Below are 22,349 nucleotides of genomic sequence, written 5' to 3'. Positions count from 1 at the left end.
ATTTTTGAACTGTTTTATAAAGGTTTTTTATCAAATCCCTAAGAACAAAATGAATGAGAAAAACACTTCAGGAACCAAGATGACTGAAATTCCTTCAAAATCATCATATAGGCTCTGTTCCAAAACCAGCTGGGTTGCCTACGAAGGCAGCATTTTAAGAAAATATAGGCATAACAATGTTGCCTTCCAAGATATCTTCTTTTGACCAAATAATGATATATTTGTCCAAAAGTACTTAAATATTGATCTTGTTTTGCACCAAAAGCAATCGTATCTCTTTAGAAGGCATTTTTTTTTAACAGCTGCTGTCATATGATGACATTTACTTGCATTTTAAGGACCTACTATAAGTTTTTCTTCAAATGTGTTCTGTAGAAGAAAGTCATACACTTCTGGGATATCATGAGGTTGAGTAAATGATAAGAGAATTTACATTTTTGGGTGAACCTTTAAAAGGTGCCATTTTTTCCCATGGTCTTGGCATGTTAAGAAGGTTAAAATGAAAACCGATGTGCTCATTCGGTTTCATGCCTCATAAAAGGTTTACTTTGTGTTTTTATTTTTTTTAAATCTGCCAAAATGAAGGACAGCATTTTGAAATTATCCAGTGTTATGTGTTAAAATACGATAAATAATGAGGTAAAGAAAAAAAAGGAAGTCAATTAATGTGGAGTCATGCATGCTTCACGTGAGAAGTACAATTTGTATGACAAACAGTGTGAGTGTTTACACACACATTCTAACACTGATTAAAAAGCCAACAACATGTAAGATCATGTAAAACCTTTAAACATTGTTCCAGCATAGGTCGTAAATGGTATAAAAAAATTATAAACCGCTCAGTGCATATACATTTTTTGCCCACAGAGTTCTTAGCGGCTTATCCACTGTGTGTTTGTTTACGTTTTGACATAAAAAGGAGAAAATAATCCAATGATATCAGGTCTCACATAAAACATATAACTCAGGTAGTGTTGCTACCTATACAGAGTGTTCCGAATCATTTACTTCTGAGGTTCTATATCAGTCATGATGCTGACTATGAAGGCAGTAGAAAGCAAGACAGCTTACTAGGTTTTGTAACAGAGCCATAGTCATTTTTTCAGCAAAGCTCATCACTCACTTCTTCAACCATTGTAGGTGCAAGGGGCATTTTGATGACCTTGGCCTCTTTGGTGAGAACTACATTGAGGTTGATTTCCTTGTTCTTCTTTTTTTTAAGTGGTTCAGACATTTGTGTTTCAGCTGTTTGTGGCACTGACAGAGATGTGCTGGGTTCAGGGTCCAAAACCTCCCCCATTATGTCCAGTTCTTCCATGTCCATGACCCAAATCTGTCTTTCATCCAAAAGCCCCTCTTCACCTTCTTGACCTTCCTGCATCTTTGCTGGACTTTCTCATGTTGTCTCAATCCTCATAAGATTGAAAATAGTGTTAAACTCAGAAACAACCTCCTCTTCTACATCGTTGTTATTTTCCCTCACTGTCGGAAACCTCCACCGCATCTTCTCCAACCACCTCTTATCTCAATACCTCACTTGTGTTTCCTGCTAAAATATCAGACAAAAAAACTATTCTTGAATTGGGATGATATTCACATATTAACACAAGAAAAACTGAACATTTTAAAAGACATTGTTCACTCAAATATGAGAATCGTTATTATTTACTCACATTTATTTGACCTGTATGATTTTTATTCTTCTGTGGAACACAAAAGGACATATTTGAAGTATGTCCAAGCTGCTCTTTTCCAGCAAATGAGTGTGTGTGTTTGTGTTCCATTTACCCGTTAATGTTCCAGCGCTTAGCCACAAAAATTACTAATGACAATGTGACAGGCCAGAGGGCGGGGCCGGGTTGTGATTCTACACACCCGGTCCCTTATCAGACTAGACTAATCAAGCCTCCAAGAGGGATAAAGCCAAACTGTGGACGGTGGTGCGAGAGAGAGAGAGAGAGAGAGAGAGAGAGAGAGAATGTGTACGGGCAGCTGACCATCGTGTGTTGATGTTTGTGTCTTTTTGGTTCAGTTTACTATTAAACTATTATTTATATTGTCAAGCCGGTTCTCGCCTCCTCCTTTCCATTGCTCCCTTTACAGTCACATTATTAATACTGTATTTTAGAGTGGACATTCACCCTCATACACACATTTTGAACTTTTTGGAGCTTGACCGTCTTTAGTCACCATTTAATCTCACTGGATGGAAAAGAGCAGCTTGGACATCTCTTTTTGTGTTCCAAAGAAGAAATTCACATGGGTTTGGAACTACATAAAGGTAAGTAAATGAAAGATTTTTCATTTCTATATGAATTATTCCTTTAAGCTTGGTCTCATACCTTCTTCATCTGCAGGTGCTGGATTGAAGTCCTCCTAGTCTGCTTTCCTCAGCCTCCTCTTACTCTCAAAGTCATTGAGAAGCTCCTCTTCTTGCTCCTCCTCTTCAGCAGTTTGAGCATGCTCTGTTGTGTCCGTACTGACCTCAGGTTCTTCATGCTTCTTCATTCTCTCATCCAGGGATTGATGGGGTCAATGACTGGTTCAGGATAATTTACAAAATCAGGGACCATATCAGATTCTTCATCTTCATTTCCATGTTCATCATCAGAAAGCATAGGCATCTTCTGGGTCAGATCTTTCTTCACCTGCAGCTGCTCTTGCATTGCTTTACATGCCTGATGAACATGAGAGATAGACAAATATAACAACTTCAACTTTTCACTACCATTGATGACCTCTGGGATGATACAGTTAACCCCTTAAGCTCTGCTGAATATTTTGGTTGCCGCCTACAATTTTTCTCACCAAAATATAAAAGCTCACCTTTCACACATACAGTCATTTTGAAGAAAACAGCCTAAGGTCAGAGCTGATATAGAGTTCGTGGTACTTGGGCATACAGAAGCAGTTACAGGAGCAGACATAAGACATTTGTCTTTGTTGTTTTAAAGAGATCATATTTCACTTCATGATTCTTTTGATAAACACTCAAGCTGTGGTGTTTTAGCGACAAAATAAATATAAATATAATGGCATAGATTCCCAAGAAAGAGATTTGTTTTTATTTGATAAATGACTTAGTGGTATATGAAAAACTTTTATATTCACATTCCTACATTCCTACCACAAGGCGAGCTCATTTGCAATCGCGGAGGATTTCAGGTCTGATCTTTTTATTTTATGTAACATAAATGCAAAGTGATGGAGTTCTGTAAAAAATTCAAATTCTAAGCTTTCAAATGGTACCAATTATGGCTATTTATGTATCCAGAGACTTACATTTTAAGTGTGCAGCCATGGCCAAAAGTACTGGCAGTGACATACATTTTGTGTTTTGCAAAGTTTGCTGCTTCAGTATTTTTAGACTATTTTTTCACATGTTTCTATGGTATACTGGAAAACATTGATAAGCGTTTCAAAAGTTTTAAAGGATTTTATTGGCAAAAACACTCAATATATGCAAAGAGTCAATATTCACAGTGTTGGCCCTTGTTCTTCATAACCTCTGCAATTCGCTCTGGCATGCTGTATATCAGCTTCTGTGCCAAATCCTGACTGAAGGTGATCCATTCTTGCCTTATTAGTGCTCTGAGTTGATCACAATTTGTGGGCTTCTGCTTGTCCACTCGCCTTTTGAGGATTGACCACAGGTTCTCAATGGGATTAAGATCCGTGGAGTTGCCTGGCCATGGATCCAAAATTTCAATATAATAACTTCATTATTACTCTTGCCTTGTGACATGGTGCTCCATCATGCTGGAAAATGCATGGATCGTCACCAAGTATTCCTGCGTCGTTGGGAGAAGTTGCTCTTGCAGGACGTTTTGATACCATTCGTTATTCATCGCAGTGTTTTTGGGCAGAATTGTGAGAGACCCCACTCCCTTGGATGAAAAGCAACCCCACACTTGGATGGTGTAAGGATGCTTCACTGTTGGCACGACACAGGACTCATGGTAGCGTTCACCTTTTCTTCTCCGGACTATCGATTTTCCAGCTGTCCCAAACAGTCGAGAGGGGCTTCATCAGCGAAAATAACTTTAATCCAGTCTTCTGCTGTCTAATCCTTGTCCTTACTGCTGAATTTCAGTCTGTCCTTAATGTTTCTCTTGGAGAGAAGTGGCTTCATTGCTGCTCTTCTTGACACCAGGCCATTGGCCAAAAGTCTTTGCCTCACTGTGCGTGCACTCACACCAACATGCTGCAAATATTGAGCAAGCTCTGCACTGGTGGTGACACAATTCCGTAGCTGACTCAAGAGGAGACAGTCCTGGCACATCCTGGACCCCCTGGGATGTCCTGAAGCCTTCTTCACTGCAGTTGAACCTCTCTCCTTGAAGTTCTCGATGATCTGGCAAATGGTTCTTTCAGGTGCAATATTCTTTGCAGCAATTTCCTTGCATGTGAGGCCATTTTGATGTAAAGTGATGATGGTTGCACGTCTTTCTTTAGAGGTAACATTACTAACAAGAACACAATGACTGGAACCATTGAACTTCTTCCCTCCTTTTATAGCAATCAGTCTGCTCTAATATTCCAATCAGAATGATAGAGTGATTTCACCTGACTAGTACTCATTCACACTTTCCCAGGTGCTGCTGATGATTAGTGAAATGATGTTAGCTGTTCATTTTGTGCCAGGGCCAAAAAGCAGTGCAATTTGGTTTTTTGTGATAAAGATCATTTTTTTGGCCAATGAAGCTTTATTGGCCAATTATTTAAAATGCATCTGATCACTCTGCACAATAATCTAGAAACAATGTGAATCAACACCACAACAACTGAAGCAGAAAACTTTGCGAAACACAACATTTACGTCACTGCCACATACAGAAGCAGTTACAGGAGCAGACATAAGACATTTGTCTTTGTTGTTTTAAAGAGATCATATTTCACTTCATGATTCTTTTGATAAACACTCAAGCTGTGGTGTTTTAGCGACAAAATAAATATAAATATAATGGCATAGATTCCCAAGAAAGAGATTTGTTTTTATTTGATAAATGACTTAGTGGTATATGAAAAACTTTTATATTCACATTCCTACATTCCTACCACAAGGCGGCGCTCATTTGCAATGCGGAGGATTTCAGGTCTGATCTTTTTATTTTATGTAACATAAATGCAAAGTGATGGAGTTCTGTAAAAAATTCAAATTCTAAGCTTTCAAATGGTACCAATTATGGCTATTTATGTATCCAGAGACTTACATTTTAAGTGTGCAGCCATGGCCAAAAGTACTGGCAGTGACATACATTTTGTGTTTTGCAAAGTTTGCTGCTTCAGTATTTTTAGACTATTTTTTCACATGTTTCTATGGTATACTGGAAAACATTGATAAGCGTTTCAAAAGTTTTAAAGGATTTTATTGGCAAAAACACTCAATATATGCAAAGAGTCAATATTCACAGTGTTGGCCCTTGTTCTTCATAACCTCTGCAATTCGCTCTGGCATGCTGTATATCAGCTTCTGTGCCAAATCCTGACTGAAGGTGATCCATTCTTGCCTTATTAGTGCTCTGAGTTGATCACAATTTGTGGGCTTCTGCTTGTCCACTCGCCTTTTGAGGATTGACCACAGGTTCTCAATGGGATTAAGATCCGTGGAGTTGCCTGGCCATGGATCCAAAATTTCAATATAATAACTTCATTATTACTCTTGCCTTGTGACATGGTGCTCCATCATGCTGGAAAATGCATGGATCGTCACCAAGTATTCCTGCGTCGTTGGGAGAAGTTGCTCTTGCAGGACGTTTTGATACCATTCGTTATTCATCGCAGTGTTTTTGGGCAGAATTGTGAGAGACCCCACTCCCTTGGATGAAAAGCAACCCCACACTTGGATGGTGTAAGGATGCTTCACTGTTGGCACGACACAGGACTCATGGTAGCGTTCACCTTTTCTTCTCCGGACTATCGATTTTCCAGCTGTCCCAAACAGTCGAGAGGGGCTTCATCAGCGAAAATAACTTTAATCCAGTCTTCTGCTGTCTAATCCTTGTCCTTACTGCTGAATTTCAGTCTGTCCTTAATGTTTCTCTTGGAGAGAAGTGGCTTCATTGCTGCTCTTCTTGACACCAGGCCATTGGCCAAAAGTCTTTGCCTCACTGTGCGTGCACTCACACCAACATGCTGCAAATATTGAGCAAGCTCTGCACTGGTGGTGACACAATTCCGTAGCTGACTCAAGAGGAGACAGTCCTGGCACATCCTGGACCCCCTGGGATGTCCTGAAGCCTTCTTCACTGCAGTTGAACCTCTCTCCTTGAAGTTCTCGATGATCTGGCAAATGGTTCTTTCAGGTGCAATATTCTTTGCAGCAATTTCCTTGCATGTGAGGCCATTTTGATGTAAAGTGATGATGGTTGCACGTCTTTCTTTAGAGGTAACATTACTAACAAGAACACAATGACTGGAACCATTGAACTTCTTCCCTCCTTTTATAGCAATCAGTCTGCTCTAATATTCCAATCAGAATGATAGAGTGATTTCACCTGACTAGTACTCATTCACACTTTCCCAGGTGCTGCTGATGATTAGTGAAATGATGTTAGCTGTTCATTTTGTGCCAGGGCCAAAAAGCAGTGCAATTTGGTTTTTTGTGATAAAGATCATTTTTTTGGCCAATGAAGCTTTATTGGCCAATTATTTAAAATGCATCTGATCACTCTGCACAATAATCTAGAAACAATGTGAATCAACACCACAACAACTGAAGCAGAAAACTTTGCGAAACACAACATTTACGTCACTGCCAATACTTTTGGCCATGGCTGTAAATGTATTACACATTCCTGGCCCCAGCCATAGACCTGAGTTTAAGGGGTTTAAGGAATTGTAAAGGGGTTCAATGGGAAGGAGGAGGCGAGAACCGGCTTGACAATATAAATAATAGTTTTAATGATGAACTTAACAAACACACACATGACAGACATGTCCGTAAACTATCTCTCTCTCGTCGCACCACCGTCTGTCATCGGCCTTTATCCCTCTCGGAGGCTTAATTAGCCTGATAAGGGACTGGGTGTGTATAATCACAACCCGGCCCCGCCCTCCGCCCTGCCACAGGAATATTTAGCCCTAAAATTACAATTGTCAATATAAACACATTCTGATGTCGTTTCAAACCCTATATTCTCACATAGAGTAAAACTATCGCATGGCTTCAGAAGACTTGAAATGTAATACACAGTTCATATGGACTACTTTTATGGTGTTTTATTATTTTTTTGGTGTTTGACAGACATGATCTCTATAAAATGTTGTATGCAATAAAGAGTTGCATGGAGAAGAGTTGCATGCATATTTTGCAATTTGTGTATACACATTGATAGTGTGTACACATATTTCTATCTTTTGTTTTTCCTGTTATGCGTGTTAAGTGCTTCCACGCTCTTCGCTCAGAGTGTGGAAGCACTTAACAACAGCTGAGCAACGACATACTGTGTGCGAAAATTCATACACCAGCCACACCTTTTCTTAATCACAAAACTCTTGAGATGGCTGTTCATGCTTTTATCACCACACGTGTAGATAACTGCAATTCACTTTACTGCGGTATCTCGAAAACGCAAACAGCTCGTCTTCAACTGGTGCAAAATGCCGCTGCAAGATTCCTCACAAATGGTCGGAAAAGTGACCACATCACCCCAATTATGAGGTCCTTACACTCCGTCAAGAAGTCTGAGATCAGGTGAAAAAAATCTGTTACAAGTCCCTCAATGCAGACTTAAACGTAGAGGGGATCGAGCCTTTTCTGTGGTTGGGCCTCGGTTGTGGAACAATTTGTCCTTGGACGTTCGGATAGCCCCTTCTGTGATTTCTTTTAAGTCACTTTTAAAAACGCACTTGTTCTCTTTGGCCTACAAATAAGGTGCATATACGTGTATATGTATGTGTATATGTGTACATATATGTGTGTGTATGTATGTGTGTGTATGTATATATATATATATATATACGTATGTGTATGTGTGTGTGTATGGGTGTTTTTATAGATATATTTATACTTATATATTTTTTTCTGTCTATTTTATATTTCTCTCCTTCGAGTATGATACTAGTATTAAACCTGTTACTGTTTTCTCTGTTTTTATTTTCTACTACTGATAGTCTCTGAGACTGCTTGGACGTCTCCCGTTTTAAGGTGTTCTTAACCTTGTTGTACTGTTTTATGATGTGCTACTACACATGGTGTTGGTGTCTTTTAATTTTGTAGTTCTGTAAAGCACTTTGGTCAGTCAGTGGCTGTTATAAAATGTGCTATATAAATAACATGAACTTGAACTTGAACTTGAACACACCGCTGCGGGAGGCATTTCGAGGTACATTTAAATATGAGGATGCTCAAGACTACATGTAAAACATCATATAATATGACATTAAAATCTGTTATCAATGACTTAACGCTTTTATCCAAAGCGACTTACAGAGCCCTTATTACAGGGACAATCCCCCTGGAGCAACCTAGAGTCAAGTGCCTTGCTCAAGGACACAATGGTGGTGGCTGTGGGGCTTGAACCAGCATCCCTCTGATTACCAGTTTACCAGTTATGTGCTTAGACCACTACACCACCACTCCGGTTCTATGAATTTCGTAGGAAGTGTGCATAGCGTCCTGTGTATTGTACAATGCTGACTCGTTTTGTTGCCATTGAACCATTATCTCCCTCATGGGATAAATAAATGACCTACCTTCCAATCTATCTTTTGGGTTTCACAGAATTTTTACAGCATACAGGTTTGGAACAACATGAAGTTGAGTAAACAATGATTTATTTTAAAATTTGCATAAATTATTCCTTTAAATTGCAACAGCTACAAACAAGGAGCGTGAAACCTTTCCACACATCTGGCGTCAAGAAAATACAAGCGAACTGGTTCACAGTTCTCACCGAATCATTATATTTGGCCATGATGGCTTTTGATTTGGCCCACTTGCCACTGTTCTGGTGTTTCAGAGACATCCACTCCTAATTTGAAAAGATAGAAGGACAAAAAGATAGTTAGTCTGAGAGATTCTGTCATTCAGTCTCTTTCCAGGCTGCTGTTCTCATCAGCACACACCTCCATCCTGGAAAGCTCCATCATGTTTTAGCTCTTCCAGTGCTCCTAAGGGGTCCGACTTTACCATTTCATCAAACTGCTTCAGAAACTCCTTAAGCTTGGCATTCTTCTGAACTTTGTGGTACCTGAGAAAGCCATATTTTGCACTTGGAGAAAAAGCAGGAAACTACAAAGTTGTTAGCAAATGTTCATTTATAGAACTCACATTTTGCTCTTGATTTTCTTTTCTTTTTTAGCTTTTGCCTCATAGTACGACTGGTGTGCTCTTGCTTTCTGGAGCTCTGCACAATGAATCTTAGCCTGCCATTAAAAAAACTGTTACATAAACTGAAGAATACGAATGTCCAATAGCATTACAAAACAGTGCAGCAGTGGCCTTTTTCATTACCCTTTGTTCCAAATATTCAAAAATACTGCAAAATATTATTTCTTTGTGCAAAATATTCCGAAGTAGTTTGTAGGAACCCTATCTACCTAGCTAACCCTATCATTCACAATACTTCACTGGAGTGGGAGGTAACTACTGAGCTTTTTTGAGCTGTTGCTATTTCCATGACTGGTGAATCTCTGTTCTGGACTATGAGTAGTGTAGTTCTTCACCGGGAATTCAGCTATTACTAAGACTTTTTTTAATGAAGTTGAAATCACATTGATTAGTGGCTAATGCTTCTTGTAGCGAATCAGCTCTATGAAATATTAATAATCAATCATAACTTGTTATAATCGATTATGAATATTTGGATCAGTTAATCGGGTTAACTTGATGTAGCTACATTAACATTACAACCAAATACTCGGTTCATCCCACGAACACTCAATATTGGTTATTAATTAATTAATTAATAGAAATGTACATTTCCGGGGCATGGGAAATGTCTTTCTTACTAAGTATTAAGAGCAAGTAGTCAAAATCTATGATTAGTGACTTTAGATATGAGCTTGAGACACAGACAACTTTACGTGTGACATGAACAAGACTTTATTAACTAGACTAAACATTTAAACTACTCTAACATACATATACATACATGCATACAGTTTACCAAGGGAAAGAGGGCTGAAGCAGAATACAGGAAGGCAAGAAGTTATAGCATTGTTTGAAGTTCAGCAGATCAACAGCCTGAGCAAACCATCATATTAGTTCTGACACGCCCTTTTAGAAAGGGGTAAGGATACTTAATGTATCAAATAATGAGACTAAGTTTGATACTTGCATGTCCCATTTGAATTAAACTGTCCTGATGCAATTTGTTGAGGCTCCAGTTGATCTTTGATGATGTTGTCTTGATGAGAGAGAACCAGTGGGAGTCAGAGGATCTTTGGTGAATGGAAAGACAAGGCCGTAGCCTGGCGCACGCTTGGGAGTCCTTGGGGCCTCTAGTTCAGCATCATCTTCATTAGGACTTCTCAGGAAGGACCAAGAGAGTAAGAGAGCACAAGGCTCAGAGGACCAGAAAGCAAGAGGACAGGAAGCAAGAGGGCAAGAAGCAAGAGAGAGAGAAGGGCCGTTGTGGATGCAATTTATAACCTTAGAAAACGTGTCCCACCTCTCATTGGCTCGACCAATAAGAAGGGTGGAAGTTCCAGGCGGGAATTTGGTTTATTGCTCTTTGTTCTAAGAGGGGTGGTAGCCAATGAAGAAACTAGGAAATATTCTTGTAATACTAATATGTTGTTGTTATCGACATTTCATGTACACAGTCATTTCGATCTTCAAAATACCAAGTTATAGAGACCAAATATGCCACACATATGATTTCGGTTAACCATAGTATGCAAAGTCTGAAACATTAACCCATTAGAGTTTGCAAGAAAACATAGACCAAACAACATTTAGGAAAATCATGAGATGGAGCATTAGATACATGTCAATACATTTATCACATGGATATTTATATATAGAATATATAGGATTAAAAGGGTTCATTTCTCCTTCTCAGTAAGAATTAAGTGAGAGTCAGCACTCTGAACATTCCTTTGGAGGTCGTAAAAGTCCCATTTATTTTGGGCATGAGATGGTTCCTTTGTCCCGTCAAGGCTCATTTGCATCCTTTATGACTCGGGGTCAGGACTTTGGTTTGAATAACTCAAAAGATGGTAAAACATAGCAGAACACAATTCTAAGGTAATCTTATATTCATATTCAGCTAGGACAAGTCGTAAGGTTTAATTTGATACCAAGAAACGTGTATTTAGTACACTTAGAAGTGGATATACACCCTTAGGCTATTAAATATGAGGCCTCAGAGTTTAAAACACACAACGAAACAGTTCTAACGAGTTTGATATACATCAGAAATACACTACATACAGGGATTACACGTATTTCCTTAAGAATAAACATTTCAAGGTTTTAACTGAAAGACACACACACACACATTTTTACGTTCAAAGTCTCACATGGCTTTTCTTACATGGGGAAGGGGGTTTTAGCAGGCACGAGGATTTTCTGTCAATAGTTCATTGTCCTCCACAGACTAGCGGGCGCCATTTCCGTGATCTTACAGGGATTTCTTTGTATTCATGAATCAATGAAGCCACTGATCCTCCGCCATACTTTACAGTCCCCCTTTTCGTCAGGTGGTGTCCCTGTTGGAGACATCATCGGACGACAATCATCACAATGGCGGATGGCAGGTGAATCATGAGGGTTTTGTAGCAGGTGGTTGTTCCATGGTGGGTGATGTAGACAGTAGCCAAATCCAGGTCTCTGCAGCAGGTGCAGAGGCAGCAGGTGCCTTGACAGTGTGTCACCTGTCATTATGAAGTCAGTTCGTTTGAGGCAGGTGCTTGTTTGTGGCTGCAGGGAGTGGTTATGGGCATTGTGTAGTGTGGAGAGAGTTTCAGACTGACCTAGTACTGGTAGCAAAAGGGCAGCAGTTGGCCGTTCGCCCTTGGTTCGGCACCCAGTCACCAGGTGTCTGAAGTCTTCAGTGTTACTCTGCTCTGGCAGCAGTGCTGACTTGAGCTTGCCTGAGTGGTGTTGGGCAAGAGTCAGAGGTTTGTTCTTCCCAGTACTCCTCAGGGGAGTTCTGTTCCAGGAGCTCTTTTGCTAGTGCTAGCAGCTCTTGTAACTCAGAAACAGGCGTTTCTAGCTGTCTTTGTGCAGCCTCTGTTTGGCACCTGTTTGAAAGGTGTACAGGAGCATGTTGTTGTAGACTGCTGTGGGACGTCCTGTGGTGTTTGCTGGGTGAGGATGTTCTTTTCCATGGCTTCTCCCAGCGGTTGGTCTTGTGTCTAGATCTATGGCCATGGTGACGGTTCTGCCCTCTGCTGGCTAGTAGCGTTTCATTGAAGGCTCTTGCATTGTGGCAATACTGGGTGCCTTCTGGTACCAGATTTGGATTCTGGATTTTGCAGTTCAGAATCACTGGGGTCTTACAAACTCTTTTTGAGGAGGCCTTGTGTTTGTTAAAGGCCTTCTGTGTCAGGTCACGCAGTTGTTGGATAGGCATTGTGTGGGGGCAGGCCATAATGCCTAAATGGTGACTTACCATAGGATGGAGGTTTTGGAGGAAAAGGCTCTTGAAGCTGGTGTCCTCCTCCATCCCAGGTTTGTTGCTGAGCTCGAGTAAGCTCGTCTGAGTCTGTGGTAGTAAACATAGGGAGTTTCATGCTGACCCTGTTTGGTGTCTAGGGCAGCGATCAGTCCGTTTTTAGACTCTGAGAATTCCCTTATGATGGCTTGTTTCAGCTGCTGGTAGTTAGACTGGATGTTTTCTGGCTGTCGAGCCAGAAAGCGTCGCAACTCTGGGCTGGATGTGATCCAGATCAGATGGAGTCTATCTTGATGGTTCACACTCATCAAAGACTGCAGGTGAAAGTCAATGTCTCGCAGGTAAGCGTGGACGTCGTGGTCTCCTGCAAGCTCTGGTGTAAATGCAGGGATGTGTCTGGCCATTCGATTGAGGTCTTTGAGTGTCGCTACACGTGTCGTTTCAAGATTCGTCTGAATCAATCCTTTTCCGTCCGCGGCTGCAGGAAGCTTTAAGGAAACTGTCCGATGACATGTTAAGCAGAGGGGTTTGTCTCCCCCTTTGTAACTCTGTGCTTGGCTGGGGAGGTTTCTCTGCTGATTGCAAGTGGGGGAGTGAGATGTCTCTCCTGCTGTGGTTCCTTTTGCAGCAGGTAAGAGTGTCTCAGTTCTCGTTGGACCATGTCAAGTTCATCTTTGGTGTTGTCCAGCTGCTGGGTCAGCGCTTTAACTCCAGCTCTGGACACATTCAGTTGACCTTCACAGGCCATGATTCTGGCATCATTGTCCAAGAGTTCAGAATTTGCTGTTTTTAACAGTGAATCTTTGTGAAAGAGTACCTTTTCCAGGTGCTCTCTGGCTGTCTTTTCCAACTGCTCTTGTTGTTTAGCAGCTGTCAGAGCCGTTTGAAGTCTGTGGATTACCTCCTGTGACTCCCTTCTGCCAGGGTCCTTGTGTCTGTCCTGAGCCTCCATCTCTAGCTGGTCTATGCGGCTTTTAGCATGTGTCAGCTCCGTTTGGGACTCAGTGATCTGGCGTTTGAGGTTGTTTACCTCCTGTTTCAAACCTGTGAGTTTGTGGGCCAGGAAGATAACCTCAGTCAGATATTTGTGCTCATACCTCAGGTTTGAGTCGTCTGTCATTAGTTCTTTTCCCTCGTTTTCCAGTTGCTTTTTGTTCTGTTGCTGAAGGTCGTCAGCAGCCATGGATAAAAGGGTGTTCCTCAAAACACCTAGCCAGTCCTTTTGGCCTGCCATCTGGGCAGTTAGGCTGAGCATCTGCAACATTTTGGCACACTTCTGGTGAGAGTAAGGGCAAGAGACTAATGCAAGATCAAACAGAATTTGGAGCTAAAGGCAAAGTGAGACAGCAAGGTGTATAATGTACAGCTAGGTTTTGCTAGGTGTGGTTAACAAGTGAAATGTGTTCCTGATTATTACTATCTTAGCTGCAAATAGCAGGATGCTCAGATTTGTGTGGATCTGAGTGGCTTTGCTAAAAGAGCGTAAGCCTAGATTTAATAAATGACTTAAGATGTTTCTTTGGGTCCAATTATTTATCAGCACTTACTGATAGCATACAACAGGCTTGATCTTTGAACACATGATGAAGAGAAATAAAGAGGAAGAAAAGAGCTTTCCTATTAGATTGTGTCTATTAGTGGTGCTCAAAATTATGCCATAGAAATCGTCTAGATTACTTGTGTAGCTGGCTCATAAAATTTAAGCAACTTGTTGCAAATAAACACAAAATCGAGAAGAAAAGTATGTCTAGTTACTTTTGCAGTTTTATGGGGAAATAAAACCACACTAGACCAAGAGGTTTAAATGGGAAAATGAATAGATGACTTCTATTATTAGTATAAATAATAAAAAGACTTGAAGAAGTGATTAAAATAGCAGAATAACCTTGTATTGGGAATAATCAATAGCACTTATGATCAACAATTAGATTTGCTTTGGACATCATTCTATAGTTGGTCACAGCTGTTGCGTGTTCAAGACCACACAATGTGTTTGTCCCTCTATAAAGTTTAGTCAACGTGCCATTGAAAGTTCCCAATAACTATAAAAATTCTTCTCTATCTAAACATTTACATGTAATTAAGTTTTTAGATTTAATTAACAAGGTAACTGCAAATTTAGCTGAACAGCGTTCAGTAAGGGATGCACCTGAAAGGTGCAGGTGAAGTTAGATGAGAAGAATTAAAGTTAAGGAAAGAGAAAGTGAAAATTCAGAAACCAGAAATGGGGTTAAAGGAAAATGGTTTAGATCACTTCACTCTGCATACACACAAGCTGTAGATAAAGGCTTCATATAAATTATGCTAGCAGCTAACTGTTGAAGCTATTAGTTAGCTTAGCCTAAGCTGAGGGGCTGCTAAGTTGGGTTAGCTTAGCCACCTAGGCTGGTTTGTTTACAAAATGGCGTCGGAAGGTAACACATGTGCTATCTGGAGTGAGCACTTCCTGTGACAAGTCGTTGTCATGGGAACCAATGCACTTCAGAGATTCAGTGAGTGAAACACAGTTTTGATCACCAGGAAGCTAAGCTTTTTAGATGCATGGATAGTTTAGATGAAGGATATCAATCTGACTATAATTTGTAAGGCCTTTATACTGTGAAAAGGGGAGCATCGCCCAAATCTACTTTTATATAACACTGTATTGAGATTTCTTCATCAGAAACAGGTTAAGCAATCAATTCTGGTACAGGTTACATGCCGCTGAGCTGAGATTCCTTCATCAAAACAGACTTACACTTTAATACTGAAATTAGGGTTTCTTCGCATATTACTCGTACACTGATACCTTTTGAAAATATGCTTAAATGTGTTAAGACTCTTTCAATTACAGTAGAGATGTCAATTCAAGCCATCACTTTATCCGCATCCAAACAAGCCAGCAACTAGTGAAGCAAATGCCGTTTCGCATGTCATGTCCTATTCTGACCGGAATTATTCAATGCACACTTTTAACTGATCCAAATATTCATAATCGATTATAACAATTTATGATTGATTATTAATATTTCATAGAGCTGATTCGCTACATAATGGTGGAGAATGATGCGGGCATGATTAAACAAAGGTTATGAGCTTTAACCACTGTCAACTTAATCGGGTTAACTTGATGTAGCTACATTAACATTACAACCAAATACTCGGTTCATCCCGCGAACACTCAATATTGGTTATTAATTAATTAATTAATAGAAATGTACATTTACGAGGCATGGGAAATGTCTTTCTTACTAAGTATTAAGAGCAAGTAGTCAAAATCTATGATTAGTGACTTTAGATATGAGCTTGAGACACAGACAACTTTACGTGTGACATGAACAAGACTTTATTAACTAGACTAAACATTTAAACTACTCTAACATACATATACATACATGCATACAGTTTACCAAGGGAAAGAGGGCTGAAGCAGAATACAGGAAGGCAAGAAGTTATAGCACTGTTTGAAGTTCAGCAGATCAACAGCCTGAGCAAACCATCATATTAGTTCTGACACACCCTTTTTAGAAAGGGGTAAGGATACTTAATGTATCAAATAATGAGACTAAGTTTGATACTTGCATGTCCCATTTGAATTAAACTGTCCTGATGCAATTTGTTGAGGCTCCAGTTGATCTTTGATGATGTTGTCTTGATGAGAGAGAACCAGTGGGAGTCAGAGGATCTTTGGTGAATGGAAAGACAAGGCCGTAGCCTGGCGCACGCTTGGGAGTCCTTGGGGGCCTCTAGTTCAGCATCATCTTCATTAGGACTTCTCAGGAAGGTCCAAGAGAGTAAGAGAGCACAAGGCTCAGAGGACCAGAAAGCAAGAGGACAGTAAGCAAGAGGGCAAGAAGCAAGAGAGAGAGAAGGGCCGTTGTGGATGCAATTTATAACCTTAGAAAACGTGTCCCACCTCTCATTGGCTCGACCAATAAGAAGGGTGGAAGTTCCAGGCGGGAATTTGGTTTATTGCTCTTTTTTCTAAGAGGGGTGGTAGCCAATGAAGAAACTAGGAAATATTCTTGTAATACTAATATGTTGTTGTTATCGACATATCATGTACACAGTCATTTCGATCTTCAAAATACCAAGTTATAGAGACCAAATATGCCACACACATGATTTCGGTTAACCATAGTATGCAAAGTCTGAAACATTAACCCATTAGAGTTTGCAAGAAAACATAGACCAAACAACATTTAGGAAAATCATGAGATGGAGCATTAGATACATGTCAATACATTTATCACATGGATATATATATATAGAATATATAGGATTAAAAGGGTTCATTTCTCCTTCTCAGTAAGAATTAAGTGAGAGTCATCACTCTGAACATTCCTTTGGAGGTAGTAAAAGTCCCATTTATTTTGGGCATGAGATGGTTCCTTTGTCCTGTCAAGGCTCATTTGCATCCTTTATGACTCGGGGTCAGGACTTTGGTTTGAATAACTCAAAAGATGGTAAAACATAGCAGAACACAATTCTAAGGTAATCTTATATTCATATTCAGCTAGGACAAGTCGTAAGGTTTAATTTGATACCAAGAAACGTGTATTTAGTACACTTAGAAGTGCATACACACCCTTAGGTTATTAAATATGAGGCCTCAGAGTTTAAAACACACAACAAAACAGTTCTAACGAGTTTGATATACATCAGAAATACACAACAAACAGGGATTACACGTATTTCCTTAAGAATAAACATTTCGAGGTTTTAACTGAAAGACACACACACACACACATTTTTACGTTCAAAGTCTCACATGGCTTTTCTCACATGGGGAAGGGGGTTTTAGCAGGCACGAGGATTTTCTGTCAATAGTTCATTGTCCTCCACAGACTAGCGGGCACCATTTCCGTGATCTTACAGGGATTTCTTTGTATTCATGAATCAATGAAGCCACTGCTCCTCCGCCATACTTTACATTCTATAGAAGCATACACTATAACTTAAGCTTGTAGCTCATGGTTGGTATCAAGGTTTATACAGTAAGTTATTGTTAAAAATATATGACTCTATTGAGACAATTAATAGGATTTTTTAGTTCCGGAACATGACAACAGCGCCCTATTGAAGCTTTATTAAAATCATACCTCCTCCAAACTCATGGCCTTAAGTGATGCCTCCTCAACTGGAGTCAGCACAGGGTCATGGACAGGCTGTTTGTTGTAGCGGAAGAGTATGAAAATCTCTTGTTCAAGAGGTCTCTGAACCTGTCACAGAGAATATAAATTGAGTTAATATGCTTTTGAAAGGTGCTTTAGGTAACAATGAATGAAGCAAAATAACTTGGAAGCAACATTGCAACTCCACTTGGGGTGAAATAGTTCCAGGTGAAACGGTATCTAACAAATTGTGAGGTGTCCATTTTCAAGTTTATATACTAGAGGTAGCCGATAGTTGCTTTTTAGAACTATCGGTTATGAACAAAATTCAATGCCTATAGCTTCTGATATTTAATTTCTACAGTTCCACAGTCATTAACAATAGTAATTTGTATTTTTATCCCCCCCCCCAAAAAAACTCTAAATCTAGTGAAATATATATATATATACATCTGCATATCTATATCTATGAATTTTGACAGAAATATCCTTGGATAACATCTTATGGCTTATGCCATAATGGCAAGTACATAAAGGACTTTAATGACTGGACCTCTATTATCTGTTTGAATGATGTTTGATATTAGTAAATAAACTGGACTTGTTTGATTCAGATATTCCTAAAGATGACTTTAATCATTAAAAGCCTAAGAAAAGAAAAAAAAAGTGTGGGGTATAGTTAGGGGGACACGGAAGACTTCTCCATACTCCATACAAATCTCATTCCCTTTCACACCTTCAAAAAATGTTTGACAATATACGCAATAACAAATCTTGTGTTTCACAGATTAAAAAAGTAATTTTGAATGAGGAGGGTGATTAAATGATGGCAGAAAAAAGTTTTGGGTAACAGAAAGAATACAGAAACTAACATAACAATGTACTGCCAAAATCTTTTTTTTTATATGAAGAGTGTAACTTAATTATTCAGCAAAAAATGTAAACTGAAAAAACACTTTTCATTGTATTTTTTTATTTTCTAAAACAAGTTATAAAACAAAATTATTATGGGTTGGGGTGAATGTTTTTTTTGTTTCAATGTAGGGTGTGAACAAAATGTAAAATTACTTGTTTTCAATTAATGCAATTAAGTAGTTATGTTATATACTATTTTATGGCTCCTGGTTCAGAGGAAAGACCAGCTTCTTGGCCTTCTGGTTCTGAACTATCATGCCCCAGCGAGACACTTCTTTAGTGGTCTTCTCATATGCTATACCTCTCTGAATCTGTGAACACAATACAGAGAAGACTTAAGCAAGCTTAAGAAGCAAATAAATAAACACACACACACACACACACACCTAATTCAGCTTAAGTTACTACATTGGCTGTGCTATTATGATGCTGCTGGAGCCCTAATGCTTTTTTTGCAAGTTCTTCTTAATTAAATAGTTCACCCAAAAATTTAATTCTCTCATCTTTTCCTCACCATCATGCCATCCCAGATGTGTATGACTTTCTTCTGCAGAACACAAATTATGATTTTTAGAAGAACATTTCAGCTCTGCTGGTCCATACAATGGAAGTGAATGGGTGCCAAGATGTTGACGATCCAAAAAGCACATAAAGGCAGCCTAAAACTAATCCATACAACTCCAGTGTTTTAATCCATATTTTCAGAAGTAATATTCAATTCAATTAAATTTTATTTGTATAGCGTTTTTCACAACACACATAGATTCAAAGTAGCTTTACAGAAGATCAGGCATTAACAGAAGATAAAACTGTAATGCCTATAATGTTGATGAATCATCATTGTGTAATTAGATAAAATGTGATTATTAATAGTGTTTAAAAATAAGTAATTAAACAATAATTGTATTAATAACCCCAGTGAGCAAGCTGAAGGCAACTGTGGCAAGGAACACAAAACTCCATAAGATGTGGATTAATTGAGAAAAATAACCTTGCGGAGCCATGGAAGGCTCAGGAGGCGGAGCCGTAGAAGGCTCTGGAGACGGAGCTGTGGAAGGCTCTGGAGGCGGAGCCGTGGAAGGCTCTGGAGGCGGAGCCGTGGAAGGCTCTGGAGGCGGAGCCATGGAAGGCCCTGGAGGCGGAGCTGTGGAAGGCCCGGGAGGCTGAGGCGTGGAAGGCTCGGGAGGCAGAGGCGTTGAAGTCTCTAGAGGCGAAGCCCTGGGAGGCTCGAGAGGCGGAGCCCTGGAAGGCGGAGACCTGGGAAGCTCGAGAGGCGGAGCCCTGGGAGGCTCAAGAGGCGCTGGCTCTGGGATGGTCGAGACTACAGGCGCTGGCTCTGGGGCGGTCAAGGCTACAGGCTCTGGCTCGCTGACCGTGGCAGGCGGGGGCTCTGGCTCGCTGACCGTGGCAGATGGAGACTGGGGAGCAGAAGCCTTTCCTCTTCTCCTCCTCCTCCGGGCGGACGAAGCTGGCAACGCTGGCTCTGGGACGGACGAGACTTCCAGCTCGTTGGCTGTGGCAGGCATGGGCATTGGCTCGTTGGCCGTGGCAGGCGTGGGCGTTGGCTCGTTGGCCGTGGCAGGCGTGGGCGTTGGCTCGTTGGCCGTGGCAGGCGTGGGGGGACGAGCCATGGAAGTCTGGGGGGTGACCACATTGGGAGGAGATGTAAAGCCCTCCTCCTCTACACCCACAGTGAACGGCAAGCCGCTAACTCGTAGAGTCTCCTCCACGAACTCGAGGAGCGTCCATTGAGGATCCGCCAGAGGCAACAGCTCCTTTAGTGATCTACTGAGACCTGCCCTGAAGAAAAGCACCAAGGAAAATTCTGGGTAGTCCACTAAATTTGCCAGCTCTAAAAACTCAAGAACGTGATCAAGGGAATGAGGAACACCTGGGGAAACAATCAGGGAATGAGAACTAATCAGGGGAAAACCAATCATAAAATTAAACTACAAAAGGACTACAAAAACCAAACAGGAAACAGAAACTAAACTAAACTTCAACATAATAGCACAAAAACAAAAGACAGTTCAACCTGGCCGGTAATTTCGGTGAGATGCGATCCATCCTAAATCCAAGGTTCATACCATTGCATATGAAGTATCCCATGTCTTACGGTTGGAGTTGACATCAGTTCATCCTCCGAAGTCCATCATAATAGACTGAAGTGATGTTTGGCTGGCATCGGCTGCATTTAGTCATCATCACACAGCAACACGTAGCAGTGGAGTCCAACATGAAGCAGGAATGGTGCTGGATCCAGCCGGTTCTGGTGACCTCAGGATAGGAAACAAATAAAATAATATAAGACAGGCCCAATCAATTCTGGCCAAATTTCTGAGATCATCCAACAAAGATATCAGGTTAATAAACGAGGTGAGGAGTAAAGGAAAGCTTTCTTGGACGAACCACAGCATTTTCTTGTTCCCAGACTTTGTGAACGATTAAGGGAATGCAAAATGTCTTACATCAACAGAAGGTCACTTTTGCTCTTCTGAATCCGGCCAAACTGAGAATAGATACCAATAATGGCCGTAGAAAATGTACATGCCCACAGCAAGCATTGTCCTTCATAAAGACAATGGAGTGAGTAAGCCATTTGGTGATTTTCATGTTTCTGCCTTGTGGGCCTAACTCACTGAACATACACTTGACTGTCCGAGGAAGCTGGGAACCTTTTAGGTTTCTTTTTGTGCTGGTTCCACCTAGCGACTGGTGTTTGTTTTGAGCCATATAATTTCTTCGGGACAGTTTGTGGATGAATCTGCAAGTTTTTGGTGCCTCCTGTATCATGGAGTTTGTTTTGTGGAATATCTCTTGCCGTGTTTTTGCTGTCATTAAACAGAAAGCTTCTGCCAACCATGATGCAAGGCCGGATCAGTCTGAATCTTAAAAAGGACAAAGATCCAAGTGAGTGTAAGAGTTACTGTCCAATTTCCCTGATCCAGCTAGATGTAAAAATATTGTCAAAAATTCAGGCTAACATATTAAGCAAAGTTATGACATCTCTTATACATATAGATCAGGTGGGGTTTATTCGGGGCCGCAGCTCTTCTCAATATCATGTGGCCAGTGGCGAAAGATCAGACTCCGGTCGCTACAATCTCACTTGACGCAGAAAAGGCGTTTGATATGGTAGAATGGTATTATCTTTTTAAGATTTTGGAAATATACGGGTTCGGGAAAACTTTTATTGCATGGATTAAGTTACTTTATAGACACCTGGTAGCGGTGGTACAAACAAATGGATTAATTTCAGATAATTTTACTTTGGATAGGGGCACCCGGCAGGGTTGCCCTCTTTCCCACTTATTGTTCTATCTGGCCCTGGAACCATTAGCAGCCACGATAAGAAAGGAGGATGATTTTCCAGGAGTGATGTGGGAGGTGTGGTGCATAAGATTTTGCTATACACAGATTATATTTTATTATTTGTCTCCGACCCTACTAGATCTATTCCTTAACTCCAAAGAATTGCTAATTCCTTTTCTAAATTAATTTGTCAGTTGGTATAAATCTGAATATTTGGCTCTGACAGCATACTTGCCCAGTAACGGCTTTCCAGCCAGGCGCCTTCCAGTGGCCTAAACAGAGCAGTAAGTATTTGTGCATTTTATTCCCAGCAAATTTTTCTGATTTAGTTAGAATTCATTTTGACCCCTTAATAAGGTTTTCGAGCAATGAGGGCAGGTGGGCTTTATTACATTAATTTATTATTGGGAAGGTTAATGTTATTAAAAATGTAACTACCTGCTGCAGTCTCTCCCTGTAGATG

At 40.4% G+C, this 22,349-nt stretch overlaps 1 protein-coding gene and 1 pseudogene across 1 annotated transcript; both read right to left on the bottom strand.

The window, feature by feature from the left end:
* LOC127641643 (U3 small nucleolar RNA-associated protein 14 homolog A-like) overlaps window positions 1–17,922 on the bottom strand; it is a 27,222-nt pseudogene extending 9,300 nt beyond the window's left edge.
* On the bottom strand, window positions 16,667–22,349 carry LOC127643123 (uncharacterized). The gene is made up of 3 exons (XM_052125705.1): window positions 20,662–22,349; window positions 18,768–20,465; window positions 16,667–17,767 (listed from the first exon to the last, which is right to left on the bottom strand). The coding sequence occupies exons 1-2, from the start codon at window positions 20,681–20,683 to the stop codon at window positions 19,465–19,467; spliced, it is 1,023 nt and encodes a 340-aa protein (XP_051981665.1). The 5' UTR covers window positions 20,684–22,349; the 3' UTR covers window positions 16,667–17,767; window positions 18,768–19,464.

This window comes from Xyrauchen texanus, chromosome 4 (assembly GCF_025860055.1).
Source record: "Xyrauchen texanus isolate HMW12.3.18 chromosome 4, RBS_HiC_50CHRs, whole genome shotgun sequence".
Taxonomy (NCBI): domain Eukaryota; kingdom Metazoa; phylum Chordata; class Actinopteri; order Cypriniformes; family Catostomidae; genus Xyrauchen; species Xyrauchen texanus.
Note: the sequence above shows the minus strand (reverse complement) of the source record. Positions and strands in the feature narration are given on the sequence as shown.

Coding starts and splice junctions, on each gene's coding strand:
- LOC127643123 (XM_052125705.1), bottom strand. CDS start 20,683: ATGGGATACTTCATATGCAATG. Junction 20,466..20,661: donor GGGATACTTCATATGCAATG/GTATGAACCTTG, acceptor TTGTTTCCCCAG/GTGTTCCTCATTCCCTTGAT.